The sequence below is a fragment of the Haliotis asinina genome, chromosome 6 (assembly GCF_037392515.1).
Source record: "Haliotis asinina isolate JCU_RB_2024 chromosome 6, JCU_Hal_asi_v2, whole genome shotgun sequence".
NCBI lineage: Eukaryota > Metazoa > Mollusca > Gastropoda > Lepetellida > Haliotidae > Haliotis > Haliotis asinina.
Genome location: NC_090285.1, coordinates 11772790 through 11785112, shown reverse-complemented (window position 1 = coordinate 11785112; position 12323 = coordinate 11772790). Strand labels below are relative to the sequence as shown.

Sequence of the window (12323 nt, the reverse complement as noted above, 5' to 3'; positions counted from 1 at the left end):
GATATAATATGGATAATCATGGTAAAGGGATATATGGATAATCCTTGGAAGAGATGAAATATGGATAATCGCGGAATGGAAGACATAAGGATAATCAGTCTAGTAGGAGATTGAATATGGATAATCTCGGTAAAGGGAGGCTATGAATAATCATTGTAGAAGAAAATATAATGCATAATCATGGTGAAGGGAGACATATGTATAATATTGGAGACGGAGATAGACTGGGGTAATCATAGTAAAGGGAGACATGTAGACATTTAATGGAGGAGATGTGTTTTGGATTGTCGTAAAGTTGCAGTCAATGCATATTAAACATAACAGGCTTCCATAACCTGATCTGGAATGCGAAAGCCACCAAGATATCTATATTACTCAGATTTGGGACATGGTCGCAAAATAGCTTTGATTTAGCATGGTCGACGACTTACTGATACGTCAGCTGGTTATTTATAGTTTACAAGGTTAGTGGGTGTGTCAGTGGGTAACGAGGACAAAACATATTCCGATTTTCAATTATTCAATTAAAATAATAAGGGAATTAACTCATTATATAAAAGATGTTATTACGAAAAGTCTACAAACATGACATCTGTTTCTGATCAAATATACTTTGAAATGCCCTTATCATTCCTCTCCCATTTGAGCGAAAATGTCGACGCGTCCTTTATGTCTATCTTGACGTATGTAAGTACTCTCGGGTTAATCAGCTGTAATCACCATGCACTCGCGTGTGGCGTGTGAAGGACTCTATCGCGTACCAGGGCTAATATATGAAGGTCATTCAAGGTAGTCTTTGACTGAAAATGTACTCAGGATAAATTCAAAGTTGTCCTCGACTGTGAATGTACTCAGGATAAACTCCTGGTGTGATGGTACTGGGTTCGAACATCGCGTGAGGAAAGGAATGTAGTTTTACGCCGCGTTGAGCAATACACCAGTGATACTACGGCAGGTGGGGGTATTATTGGAGGATGCTACATGGTCCCACACGTCGTACCCAGTTAAACGATCTGGGTCTTCGAATTTAAGAGCGAACACTTCTACCATTATGCTACCCCATGAGACAAATGAGAATGAACAGTGTGTGTGTTTTTCCCCCGAATTGCAATATCCAAAAAACATTGGGCTTGAAACAATGTCGTCATGTGGAGAATGGAACCAGGCGTGACCCATAACCCCACGAGAATCAACAGTGTACTTCCTGTCTGTCCATCCAAATAGTCAAGTGCATCTGTATTGGTCTTCACGTCTCTCCGTCCATACAATCAAAACGTCTATAGGTGTCTTCCCATCTCTCCGTCCATACCCTCAAGACGTCTATAGTTTTCTTCCCATCTCTCCGTTCTCCCATCTGTCCCTAACAGCCTCTGTAGTGTCTTTTTTCCATCTCTCCATCCATACCTTCAAGACCTCTGTAGTGTTTTACGATCTCTCCAACCTTACCTTCAAGACCTCTGTAGTGTTTTCCCATCTCTCCACCCATACCCTCAAGACGTCTATAGTTTTCTTCCCATCTCTCCGTTCTGCCATCTGTCCCTAACAGTCTCTGTAGTGTCTTTTTTCCATCTCTCCATCCTTACCTTCAAGACCTCTGTAGTGTTTTCCCATCTCTCCATCTATACCTTCAAGACATCTGTAGTGTTTTCCCATCTCTCTACGCATATCCTCAAGACCTGCCCTTCCCATCGCTCCATCCATATCCTCAAGAACCTCTGTTGTGTATTTCTTAACTCCAAATCCAGTTCCCCCAAGAACCTATCTTGTCTTCACGTCTCACCATTTAATTCACCACTGAGCTTCGGCGTATGCTTGAATCATCGCCAACTAACTCCTCCAAAAATATTTCTGTTCCAAATCCAACCTATCCAGAAGCCTTCCTTCACCAGGTCCTTCACAGGGTACTTCACAAGGTCCTTCACAGGGTACTTCACAAGGCCCTTCACAGGCTACTTAACAAGGTCCTTCACAGGATACTTCACAAGGTCCTTCACAGGATACTTCACAAGGCCCTTCTCATATTAGGTCATCCTATCTTATTTTTTATGTGTCTTACCTCCAACCTCGACCATCTAAAGAGAATTAAAAGAAAAACATGCTTTTCACTTTAATTAAACTAATTTTAAAACTTTTTTATAATGTACTTAGTGAAAGACATTTGATGCAGATCGCATTACATTGCTTCGGATTTACATATCTACAAATACAAATGAAGACAAATCACCTGACCTGGTTTTGTAATGAGTATGCAAGTGTGAGTGATGTGTTTCTTTATCAAATCATGGCATACTTTTCCACAACGGCGGGAACAATTGAGATAACAAAACGTTTTAATATTCCGCGTGAGAAAGGCGATTCAAGGAGGCCACCGACCGGAAACTTACAAAAAACTACAAAAGAATACGGACAACCAAATCATCATTTTGTCTACACATCCGTAAGGGTCCATGTAGTCAGTGAAATGTTTCTGGGTTCAGCAACAAAAACACCCCCACCCATAAATCTAGCACGTTATCATTAGACATGTTCTGTCTGGTGACTTCTGTGACGTCATTGGCGGACAGTCAGGTGCTTCTCGGGAAACTTTTTACATCGTTGTTCCCGTCATCGACTTACACGATTTATCAGATGCAAATATGCAAGATAGGACAAACCTATATGATTGGTTCAGGGACAGTTCGGAGCACTGAAATAACAAGCTGCTTTGTTCAAAATAGTTTGACCTTGTGGCCTATGGTATGTTGATTGTAAACTAGAAGGTTAGGCAGATGTTTGGCGCCATTTTTAGACAGTAGATAGATCAGAGTACATCACGGGGTTCGACATGAATTTGGGCTGCATTCCAGTAATATCATAAGGTGTCAGGGCTGCCGGTATATCGGCGTTTGATATGATACGTACTGCGAGGTTTGTTCTTTTTTTTTTCTTTTGTTTTCTGAGAACCTGTATCTTTGGTAAAGAACGTATATGAAGTTTGAATGATTACATTTATGGCCGGAATTGAAATCTGCACATATTTTCAGTCACAACAGATGTTTTCTGTCGTTATTCACTGACAAAACTGAATACTGTCACACTATAGAATGTATAATACTGCATGGAATCCATTACTTTGAGGTAGCTGTTACAGCTGGTAGCAGAACCATTTCATACATGTTTAGGGACTTACAATGTAGAACATTGGATTGACATGCACAATAAGAGTTCCCGTCAAACCCTTAAGGTCCCAATTCTTCGCAATACGTAACGTAATACGGGCATTACAATCCAGTGAAAGCTTTCTAAACAGGCACTCATTGGGAATGAAGAAATAATCCGGCTTAGACAATGTGCCAGATTGAAGAGCTGGTGATAAAAGTACAAGCCACTGATGGGACCGAGATTGTACGCCAGTGTTGACAACATGCCGGATAGGACAGATGCCGGTTTTGACAACTTCCACTGTATATTGCAGTACAGTTTAGTTGACGTCTTTTCTAATCGTACTTGAAAACGAATGGCCCATTGTACCTCAAACGTTATTAGATGCAGACAACAGTGCGGTGGGTGTGCTGGCTAATGCGCCAGACTAGTGATCCAGCGAGGTTGAGGTGTCGGGATCGAGCACACTGGTGACCGGGTGTAAAAGCCTTGGAGTCAACTGTGTGTGCAGACTCATTCCGTGTTGTCACAACCCCTAGTGTATAGTACACAATCCTTAAAAGAACCCACCAATCCGTTGGTGGTCACATGAACATGCGCAAGCACCTAGTTGAGGATACAGCAACGCACAGTAAACATACTGTTGACTGTGTGTCCCAGTCCACCAAGCTGTGAATGGGTACCACGATAGGATGAGACAAATACCTCCCCAGGGAGTTGAGACTGCTGAAACGATGGGTCGTTGATACTGACATCCAATGATCGAGGGAAATATAGGTCAGCTCCTACTGGATGGAGGTGGTCCCAAACGCATTTAATGTTTTGAATGTAGTTCGGACTAAGCCATTCGTAATCATTACCAGAACATTCCTGTGTCTGCTTCAGAGAAAGATTATTACAGTGGAAGCTGTCCAAACCGGCATCTGTCCAATCCGGCAAGGTGTCAACACCAGCATAAAATATCAGCCCTATCCATGGCAAGTACATTTACAATCAGTTCTACAATCCATCACTTTGTCTAAACCGAATTACTTCATTCCCAACGAGTACCGGTTTAGAAAGATTCCACTGTATTAAGATGTGCCTTGTGTATTGTTAATCAGATGTCAGAAGCTGAAAATCAACTACAGAAGTGCTTCATCGTTTATAGTGCCCTTGTGTCTGTGGTGTTATAGTCCAACGCAAAATGCTAACTGACGTAGCAATATGACTGATCGTCCTGACGACGTCCATGCTACGTTTAAAGCCTGATATCCTCGTAGTTACCTCGACATAGAAAGAGTGAATGAGTGAATATAGGTTTTTGAAAGGTCACAAAGCTTTGTCGACTTGTTACAGTCTAGTTACAGTGAATGAATTTGTCTCTTTTAGTTCATTTACTACTTTGACGTGTTTAAAACCCCCAAACAAAATTTAACTATTACGCCATGTCATCAGTCGAATAGTGTACACACATTTAGATTTAACAGTTTACTACGTAATTTGATGTTTCAGGACAACTGGAAAATACGTCGCCTGTTGGCAAGAACAATGTTGAAAAAATAAAAGAAAACCCCGACAACTTGAAGTCCACTAACAGCTCAAACTAACAACCTACGTTAATTCTAAAAATCTATTAAGATTGTGTAATAAATTTAAACTAAGTAGCTTATCGGGTGGTGCGTCCTTTCAACGGAAGGTATCACATTATCTGCAGGTTGCCCTGTTTTACAAAGTCATCTGTTTGTGAAATACTCGCAGGGAAACGACGCACGCGTGTAAATTCTAATTCATCACACGTGCTGAACGTCGGCAAGAACAAAGTTAGTTAGGTCGCTGAATATTTAGTATTACGGGTTTTTTTGTGTTAGACAATATTTTCAGTCAGCGCTGAATTTCAGTAGTATTTGTTTTCACTGAAAGGAAGATCGAGATGATCCCGTAACTCCCAACGGGTTAAGTGACAAATGGGTGTAAAACCTGTGAACAACTGATTTGTTTTTGCATTTTCACTATCAGATTATATGCTGTAACAAATCCAGTGGCAACCCCCTGTCCTGTACCATTTAGTTGACATGAACAAGGAGCATTAAACCCAAATCGCCCACTCACCCACTTTTCCCCCGAGAGAAAGGGGAAGACATACATTTCGGAGAGAGTGAAAGTGAGGGGAGAGAGAGACACGAAGAGATGATATCTATGAGATCGGCAGAGAAAGTTGAGAAAGGTGATACTAAGTACTAAGGGATGCTCGAAATAGAGAAGGGTGAAGAGGATAGTTCGAGAAGTGACAAGGAGACAAGAGAGTGCAAGGACATGTTTGAAATATTGTGTACCTGTAAATGTTAAACAGCACGCCCAAGGAGTGAGGGAGGGGGGGGGGGGGGGGGGAGAGGGGGGAGAGAGAGAGAGAGAATCAGAGAAAGACAAAGAGCGAGAGCGATACACAAAGAGGGACAGAAAGATATGAAAAGCCATGTGGGTCGATTCGGACAGTCAGGTGTTACTCTCCTATATAGTACATGTGTACCTAGAGCTATATTTAATCTGTCTATTTGCCTGTCCACGAGAGATCCGAGTGACCGTGCCCTTTGACCACTGTGTACAACCACCCAGACGGTCGTTTATCCATTAATTGTTTTGATTCCAAGATAATTTTGTTTAATAAAATCCAAATTGATGATGCTGAATGAACTTGTCATGTTACGAGAGTGTGTTTTCTGCCATGTGTATTATTATTGTTTAAGTGATAGTTATTATGGGTCATATTTTGAATCACGGTAATAGTATTTTAGCGGCACGCCTTTTAAGGTAGCGCTTTAGAGTTGTCTCCCTTTAGGCGCTCTTTTGCATTTGAGTATGTGTTTTGAATGTTGGCAAACACGAATCCCAACGACAAAAGCTATAAGCTAATGGCAGTGTGGTGTCACAGTGTTCGAACGTTCAAGAATCTGTGACTGTATATATAAGGCTGATTGTTGTGTTGACGAGACGCACACACACGGACTTACGCTAGGAGTCATACTGGTGTTGTGTCATCATTCGGCCTACCTACATCTGTCTGCCTCTTCGTCAACACCTGACCTACATCCAAGACCCATTACTTTGGATTTGCATTGTACCAGAAACCTCTATTGTGACTCATTGTGTCTTGCTCTCGTCTGCCCAATACATAATAGTGAATATTTTAGACTTGCCCGTGTAATATTATGCTGGTTCCGAGGGGATTTCTTATACCTTTTGTCACAGCAAATTATTAACCGTAACAGCCATGCCACACGGACTTATTTAACATATTTTACACTCTCTTATTCAACAAGTATGTGACAATTCCTCAGATCATTATCGTGAATCACCATCATCATCATCATCATCGTCATCATCATCATCATCGCCACGGTCACCATCATGAACATCATCACATTCTAGAATCGTTTTCTGCTACTGGTATTGTGTTACAGTATAAGCTAACGGGCTAAAGAAACTATACTAAGTCGAACTTACCGATATAACAAAACGACAAACCAACATTGTGAAAAAGAAATGTCACTTTGACAAACAAGTGTATGGGCAAAATGCATACATGTCGTTTTGTGTCACCAATGATCTCTTCTTTCTTCTTGGCATTTCAGAAGTTGGTACTCAGCTAGAACAAGTATATATGGATGCTTCATTCAAGAACACGACGTTTTGATTTAGATCGTTTTGAGGTATCGTTTTGAGGTATGAAATGTACGTCGTGCTCTTGAACGTTAATGAAAGACGTTGCCATCCATATATACGTGTTCTATCAGTGAGTTCATGATGCGAGTCTTTATTACCACAACTGCTGGGGGTTATGAATATTGCTCAAGAGCCATTTCAAGCAAATGAAGACATGATTCCAATTTTAACTAATTTACGACAACGAACCATAATCCATGAACGCTCAACTCCTTCCTACCGGTTACCCATTCACAACTGGCAGTAAAGTAGTCATGTCAATTCAGGAATGAAGATTGCCGAGACAACTCTCTGATTCTACTCTCCGCTTTCTTCCTCCTGTCGACTATTGAATCGCCCACACAAGGAGTGTACGTTCATTTTCAACCTGCTTCACATATTACATACTTTTGTCTCCAAGAGCCGCCATCTACACACACGGAAATATTACCATGACCGAACATGGGAGTCACCTGACCTTTATTTGACCGTTATCAGGAGCCAGTGTCAAAATCACTATCATATAACCTAATCCAAATATTTTAAACGATAACCTGATTAATACTGACATAACTCATGTTTGACCTTGGTGTCCTCCTTCAACGGAGGGCGCATATACGTGAAAACAATTTTTAAACAATTTTTCTATATAAAGTTATCACTACTTTAAAAAATATTGGCAAATGGCTTTGTGTTTGTCGAGCATATAAACAACTAAACTGGCAATGTGGCAATATTTAAACTATCAGTGCAGGAGTGGGTATAGCGTAGCCCAGCCACAATATTATAGCTTTCACTCTGTGGCCCCTGTATAATTTTGCCACCCCATGGTAGATAGCATGAACAATAATTGTCTCTGCGCCGTGACCCATCAGACAGGTCATGAGGTTTGATCATCCGAACCAGATGTCATGGTGACTGAGTGCACCCTGCATCTTGATATACTGCCTCGACACAGCCATGGTGACCAAATATTACATGCGTCCTGATGTAACGTCATAGTTATTGCGACCAAATGTTATTGTTACAAATGATAGTCATGATGTATCAAATGATCCATGCATCTTGACATAATGCCTCAATAAGCCATGATATATCAAATGATCTCTGCATCTTGACATAATGCCTCAATAAGCCATGATGTATCAAATGATCCATGCATCTTGACATAATGCCTCAATAAGCCATGATACACCAAATGGCACATTCATCTTGACATTATACCTCAAAAAGCCATCATACATCAAATGATCCATGCATCTTGACATAATGCCTCAATAAGCCATGATATATCAAATGATCCATGCACCTTGATATAATATCTCCATAAGCCATGATACACCAAATGGCACATTCATCTTGACATTATACCTCAAAAAGCCATCATGCATCGAATGATCCATGCATCTTGACATAATGCCTCAATAAGCCATGATATATCAAATGATCCATGCACCTTGATATAATACCTCAATAGGCCATGATACATCAAATTATCCATGCATCATGGCATAATCTTTCATTAAGTCATGATACATCAAATGATTCATGCATCTTGATATTATACCTCAATTAGCCATGATACATCAAATGATCCATGCATCTTGACATAATGCCTCAATATGTCATGATGCATCACATGTTACGTGCATCTTGATAAAATGTCCCGATACAGCCATTATGTGTCATATAGTCCATGCATGCATCTTGATATACTACCCCGAAACAGTCATGGCGATCAAGTACGTGTACATCTAATATCGTTTAGTAATGGCACAGACATAGTTCTGGCGACCACCTGCCGCGTGCTTTTGACATAATATCACTATTTATCATAGCAACCATGTGTACCAGGATATAAAGCTACTGAGATGGCGGCAAATTTGTCGAATAACTCCATCAACAATATGGTGCTTCACGATGAAGAATGAAGATGAACTTTGTATATGCCATTTTGTACATGCTTAGGTGGCCCCTGTGGCGCCATCTTTATTTTTTTTATAAACCAAGAAACTGTTAAAAAAATAGCTGTAACAGAAACTATATACAGTGGAAGCTGTCTAAACCGGCACTCATCGGGACTGAAGAAATAATCTATTTTAGACAACGTGCCGGATAGTAGACTGATAATAAATGTTCAAGCCACAGACGGGACTGAGATTTTATGCGGGTGTTGACACCTTGCCGCACTGGACAGATGCCGGTATTGACAGATTCCACTGTAGTTGATAGAGCTAGTAGGAAAACATGGGTGTATATCATAAGCATAATATAATTCAAACATGGATTTGGCTATGTATGAGAGTCACAACGATTAGGAGGTAGTTGCTTATATTTACAATGATTTATTCTTACAGTAAAATACCCGTATCAACAATACGTTTTTTTAAAAAAGATTTGCATAAATTATCATCTTTAGATGTTTATTAAGCAGTTGACCAGATTTATGGTTTTTGACTTTTATAAAATCTAAAGATGCAAGACGTGGAATTACTTTATGAATACTCGCATTATCTTTATTTAAAAATACTGGTAGACAGATGGATTACCCAGGCAGTAATAACCTTTTTAAAATCATTAATATTGAAGACGAATTTCATTTAATGTTGGAGTGCCCAATATGTCCAAAATATTTTAAAGGTATGCCAGTGTACAGCAACATGCATTATTTCATAAATGCATTTCTTTGAAATACGTTTGGCTCGCTAAAAATTGTACAAATTAGGTAAAAGATACGCTTGCATTACGATCATCCCATTTAACTAAAACTTAACATTGAAATATTATCATCATTTATTTTTACTTAGGTTTACGGCTTTTTCACGGAATAAACTGACTAAAACCTAAAACCTGAAACCTTTATTAAACTAGTCTTAATGAAAACCAGGTACAATACCGATGTACGGTGGGCAATAATACTAAATGGGCAATAATACTAAACGTGTTATAGCCTCTAACCGGACATAATCTCAGTGTGCATTCCACAGCAATCCATTTTTCTGAGGGGCAGTACCATTTATAACGATAAACGAATGGTAGTGCTAAAGTCACCATAATGGCGAACAAGCCGGTACGTAAAAGTAGTGATGTTAATTTTCGAAAAAAGCCAATGAAGCCAAATTGTTCTGAGTGTAAAACTGCTTATAACGCCACTGAGCTCGTAATGCAAAATTCGGATGTAACGCCAGACCACGACAGACTGTTCATAAAGCTAAAAACAACTGTTATGCTAGACTCTTAAAACACAAAAAAACAACTGTAACGCCAGACCGCTCAAAATGTAGAAGCCGGCAGTAACACCAGACCCTCTAAATGAAAGTCTGACTGTACCACCAGATCATCAAAACGAAAAACTGACTGTACCACCAGACCCTCAATACGAAAAACTGACTGTACCACCAGACAAACTGTTTGAGAGGCATTCTAGAAGTTGCTGAGATAAAGATGACAAGAATTTTTATGGATGATCAACTTCTTTATTGCAGGGTAGCGACGTTTCGGTATAGATTCTTATACCGTTTTCAAGCGTGTGGGGAATGGCAGGGGGAGTACAATATATATACAGGAGAGATGAGCATGTGATGACAATACAACAATAACAGGATTAACAATAACTATTTGAGGTAACAATACATTAGAGAAGTGTTGAGGTAAGCTGATTAAGGACTGAAGCCAGCGGGGGGAAGAGGGTGAGTTGACAGAAGCCAGAGTGAGATGAGTGGATTAATTGGTGGAAGCCAGGGTGAGTTGAGTGGATAAATTGAGACTGGGGGCCAGAGTGGGTTGATTAATTAGTGTTAATGATGCAGTTGAATGCCGGAGAGACAAAGACGCCTTGATCCCTGTTAATTGTTGGGTTGTGTCTGCGGATTTGTACTGCTTCAGCAAGTTTGCGTTGTTTGAAGTCATGTTTGTTGCTAGCAAGTGTTGTGACAGTGTCCCAGTTGATGTTGTGGTCAGGAAATTTGGTGATGTGTTCCGAAATGGCTGATTTTGTGTCACCTTTGTTTGTGGAGGTTTTGTGTTCTTTGATGCGTATGTTGAGTGGTCTGGATGTTTCCCCAATGTAGTTGCTGCCGCAGCTGCAGCTGATGTTGTAGATGACGCCTTTAGGGTGTTGTTGTTGTGTACTGTGTTTCCTACCGTTGGCCTTAATGATTGTTTTGAGGGGTGTTGTAAAGTAGGTGTCAATGCCTGCTTGTTGCTTGAGTAGGCGACTGATGTGGTGTGATGTTTTGCCGGTGTATGGTAGTGAGATGCGTATGGGAGCGGGATCAGGCTTGGTAGTAGTGGGTTTGGGAGGTGGGTTGACAGTGGAGTTAATGACACGGTTAACAAGTTGGGGAGGGTAGTTGTTTAGTTGGGTGAAGACATGCTTGAGATGGTTTAGTTCGGGTTGAGGAGAGACAGAGGATAGGTTTAGGGCACGGCGGGTGAGGGTAGAGATGATGCCCGTTTTAGTTCGGAGTGAGTGGTTTGAGTCAAAGTGGAGGTATTGGTCAGTGTGAGTGGGTTTACGATAGACAGAGGTTTGGATGGTGTTGTCAGTAGTGCGGGTGACGAGAACGTCAAGGAAGGGGAGTTGTGAGTTGCTTTCAGTCTCAAACGTGAACTGAATGCGGGGGTGTTGGTGGTTAAGGTGCTGAAGGAGAGCGGAGGGGTCGTTAGCTTGGGGCAGAATGACAAAGGTGTCGTCAACCTTCCTGAACCAGCAGGTTGGTTTAATTAGTGAGGAACTGAGGGCTTGGTGCTCAAAGGAGGTCATGTAGATTTCAGAGAGGATGGGAGAGAGAGGGGATCCCATGGGCAGACCATGGATTTGCTCATAGAGTTCATCACCCCAGGTGAAGTATGTGGAGGTGATGGAGTTAGTAATGAGCTGAAGGATGGAGTCAGTAGAGAGTTTGGTGTCCAGAGGGGAGTCGAGGTTATCAAGGCGGTTACGGAGGATGTGCAGGGTTTCGTTAATGGGAACACTGGTGAACAAGTCCACTACATCATAACTAACGATTTTTCCAGGGTTTTCAACAGTCTTGAGTTTCAAATTTCCTGACCACAACATCAACTGGGACACTGTCACAACACTTGCTAGCAACAAACATGACTTCAAACAACGCAAACTTGCTGAAGCAGTACAAATCCGCAGACACAACCCAACAATTAACAGGGATCAAGGCGTCTTTGTCTCTCCGGCATTCAACTGCATCATTAACACTAATTAATCAACCCACTCTGGCCCCCAGTCTCAATTTATCCACTCAACTCACCCTGGCTTCCACCAATTAATCCACTCATCTCACTCTGGCTTCTGTCAACTCACCCTCTTCCCCCCGCTGGCTTCAGTCCTTAATCAGCTTACCTCAACACTTCTCTAATGTATTGTTACCTCAAATAGTTATTGTTAATCCTGTTATTGTTGTATTGTCATCACATGCTCATCTCTGCTGTATATATATTGTACTCCCCCTGCCATTCCCCACACGCTTGAAAACGGTATAAGA

The 12323-nt window shown here is 41.0% G+C and overlaps 1 protein-coding gene across 1 annotated transcript; it reads right to left on the bottom strand.

Moving 5' to 3' along the window:
* Nucleotides 1-6462: 6462 nt before the first annotated feature.
* On the bottom strand, nt 6463-12117 carry LOC137286865 (uncharacterized). The gene is made up of 3 exons (XM_067818878.1): nt 12090-12117; nt 11017-11910; nt 6463-6545 (listed from the first exon to the last, which is right to left on the bottom strand). The coding sequence occupies exons 1-3, from the start codon at nt 12115-12117 to the stop codon at nt 6463-6465; spliced, it is 1005 nt and encodes a 334-aa protein (XP_067674979.1).
* Nucleotides 12118-12323: the final 206 nt, after the last annotated feature.